Below are 2,751 nucleotides of genomic sequence, written 5' to 3'. Positions count from 1 at the left end.
TGTAGCTTAAGCATGATTGTTCGTAGTTAAAGTGATTAATTACCCGCCTGGCAGTTAAGAGGTTTTTTTCCCTCCCTAACTTCAGGGGAAAATCCCTACCTGGGGAAACAACCTTTCTCAGAGAGGTGACCTTGGTTAAAACACATAGTTCCAAGAAGGTGAGCAAACATAAGTACAGTATGCCATATATGCCAGGTCCCTTGAAACAGCAAGGATGGACCGGCTCCCGGCAATTCACCTGAAGATTCACACTCTGAGATTCATGTGGTCCCCCAATTCCGTTGCCTCTTTGTGTTTCCACCCAGGCACAACATCAGAATATTCACTTCTCAGCTGACTTTGTAACTTAATTCTCAAATGCTCTCTTTCATTTACTTCTGCCTCATCTGGGATCTTGTTTTCTCACAGTAACTCGGGGAAGGAGGCCGTCCACCTCACTGTTCCTGATACCATCACCAAGTGGAAGGCCATGACTTTTTGTACCTCCCAGTCCAGTGGCTTTGGTCTTTCACCCACTGTTGGACTAACTGCATTCAAGCCATTCTTTGTAGATCTGACTCTCCCTTACTCAGTAGTTCGTGGGGAATCCTTTCGTCTTACTGCCACCATCTTCAATTATCTAAAGGATTGCATCACGGTAAGAATGGGGGGGACAGACCTAGCCGGTTTGGCTCAGTGGATAGAGTGTCAGCCTGCGAACTGAAAGGTCCCAGGCTCGATTCTGGTCAAGGGCACATGCCCGGGTTGTGGGCTCAATCCCCTTGGGGAACTTGCAGGAGGCAGCCGATCCATGATTCTCTCTCATCATGGATGTTTCTAGCTCTCTCTCCCTCGTCCTTCCTCTCTGAAATCAATAAAAAATATATATTTTTTAAAAAGAATGGGGGGTACAGGAAACAGGTACCACCAGCCTAGGAACCACACCCCCACTGTAAGTTTCCCCTAAATTGGAAGCGTACCAGTTTTCCCTGGGAAAGAGATGCGATGGCGGTGTCTCCGCCCCCATGTTCTCCTAAGCCTCTGTGTTCTGTCTCCTTTACTTGGACCCTTTCTCTCTTAAACATCCTCTTCAGGTTCAGACAAACCTGGCCAACTCAGAGGAGTACCGGGTGGAATCACGGACAGATTCTCACGCTTCCAGCTGTCTCTGTGCTGATGAAGCGAAAACCTATCACTGGACTATCACAGCCATCAGACTGGGTAAGAGAAGGGCGAGAGCGCCATCTTTTCCTCCACTGCATTTGCTTTGTTTCCTCTTTCCTTTTCCCCCCATTTTCCTAGCCTCTTTTTTCCTCCTTCCTATGTCTCTGTTATAAATAAATAAGCAAGTACCCTTTGATAGATAACCTAAAGAATTATCCAAACTGGGTTATTTTGAGTGTGAAAGGGGGAACTTTTTAATATTTATGCTACAAAAAAAAATGTATGCCAGGACAAGGGATATATGGTCATGTTGATAATCTGGACCAGGCATTATTCAACTGCTCTACATGTGGTAAGTCACTTAATCACCACACTAATTCTAGGAGATGTCTTTTGCTCATGGATTAAATCCTTGCAACTGAAAGTATAGTTTTCCAATAACTAATACTAGTTATCTATTGCTGCTCAACAAATCACCCTACAATTTTGTGGCTTAAAAGAACAAGCATTATTGCACAGTTTCTGTGGGTCAGTAATCTGGGTGCAGCTTAGCTGGGTGCCTGTGGCTTAAGGTCTCTTGTGAAGTGCCAGTCCAGCTGTCAGTCAGGGCTGTGTTCTTATCTGAAGACTTGACTAGGAGGTGATCCATTTCTAAGCTCATTCCACAGTCTGTTCCTCACAGGCTGCTAGACTGAAGGGTACAGTGCTCTCCTAAGTTGTTGGCTAGTGGTCTCCATCAGCTTCTCATCCCATGAATCTGTCTACTGGGTGCCTCATGACATGACAGCTGCTTTTCTCCAGAGCAAGGGGTTCAAGAGAAAGGGTGCACCCAAAGCAGAAGCTGCAGTCTTTTTAAAAATGGAATCTCATTACTTCTGCCCTGTCTTCTGCATTAGAAGTGAGTCACTAAATCCAGCTCACATGTAATGAGAGGGCATTACACAACAGTGTAAATATGAGGATGTACAGCCCTAGCTGGTTTGGCTCAGTGGATAAAGCATCAACTTGTGGAATGAGGGGCCCAGGTTCGATTTTGGTCAAGGGCACATGCCCGGGTTGCGGGCTCAATCCCCCAGGAGGGGCATTGCAGGAGGCAGCAGATCAATGATTCATTCTCTCTCTCTCTCTCTCTCTCTCTCTCTCTCTCTCTCTCTCTCTCTCTCTCTCTCTCTCTCTCTCTCTCTCTCTCTCTCTCTCTCTCTCTCTCTCTCTCTCTCTCTCTCTCTCTCTCTCTCTCTCTCTCTCTCTCTCGCTCTCTCTCTGTCTCTCTCTCTCTCTCTCATCTTTGATGTTTCTATCTCTCTCTCTTCATCTCTGAAATCAATAAAAAGTATTTTTAAAAATATGAGGATGCACAGATCATTGGGGGCCCTTAAAGGCTGCCTACCACACTGCATTAGCATCATTGATGTCACCTGGAAGCTTGTTGAGAATGTAGAATACAGGCCCCTACCCCAGATCTACTAAATCAGTGGTTCTCAACCTTCTGGCCCTTTAAATACAGTTCCTCATGTTGTGACCCATGAATTATTTTTATTGCTACTTCATAACTGTAATGTTGCTACTGTTATGAATCGTAATGTAAATATCTGATATGCAGGGTGGTCT

At 45.3% G+C, this 2,751-nt stretch overlaps 1 protein-coding gene across 1 annotated transcript in view; it reads left to right on the top strand.

The window, feature by feature from the left end:
* Positions 1-2,751, top strand: part of A2ML1 (alpha-2-macroglobulin-like 1) — a 36,794-nt gene that overhangs the window by 18,910 nt on the left and 15,133 nt on the right. The window contains exons 20-21 of the mRNA XM_015564073.1: positions 409-637; positions 1,074-1,200. Of these exons, the coding sequence (XP_015419559.1) occupies positions 409-637; positions 1,074-1,200 (356 nt within the window). The remainder of the gene's footprint in view (positions 1-408; positions 638-1,073; positions 1,201-2,751) is intronic.

This window comes from Myotis davidii, unplaced genomic scaffold, assembly GCF_000327345.1.
Source record: "Myotis davidii unplaced genomic scaffold, ASM32734v1 scaffold801, whole genome shotgun sequence".
NCBI classification, from domain to species: Eukaryota; Metazoa; Chordata; class Mammalia; order Chiroptera; family Vespertilionidae; genus Myotis; species Myotis davidii.
The sequence above is the reverse complement of the archived record's forward strand: the minus strand, read 5'-3'. Positions and strand labels throughout refer to the sequence as shown.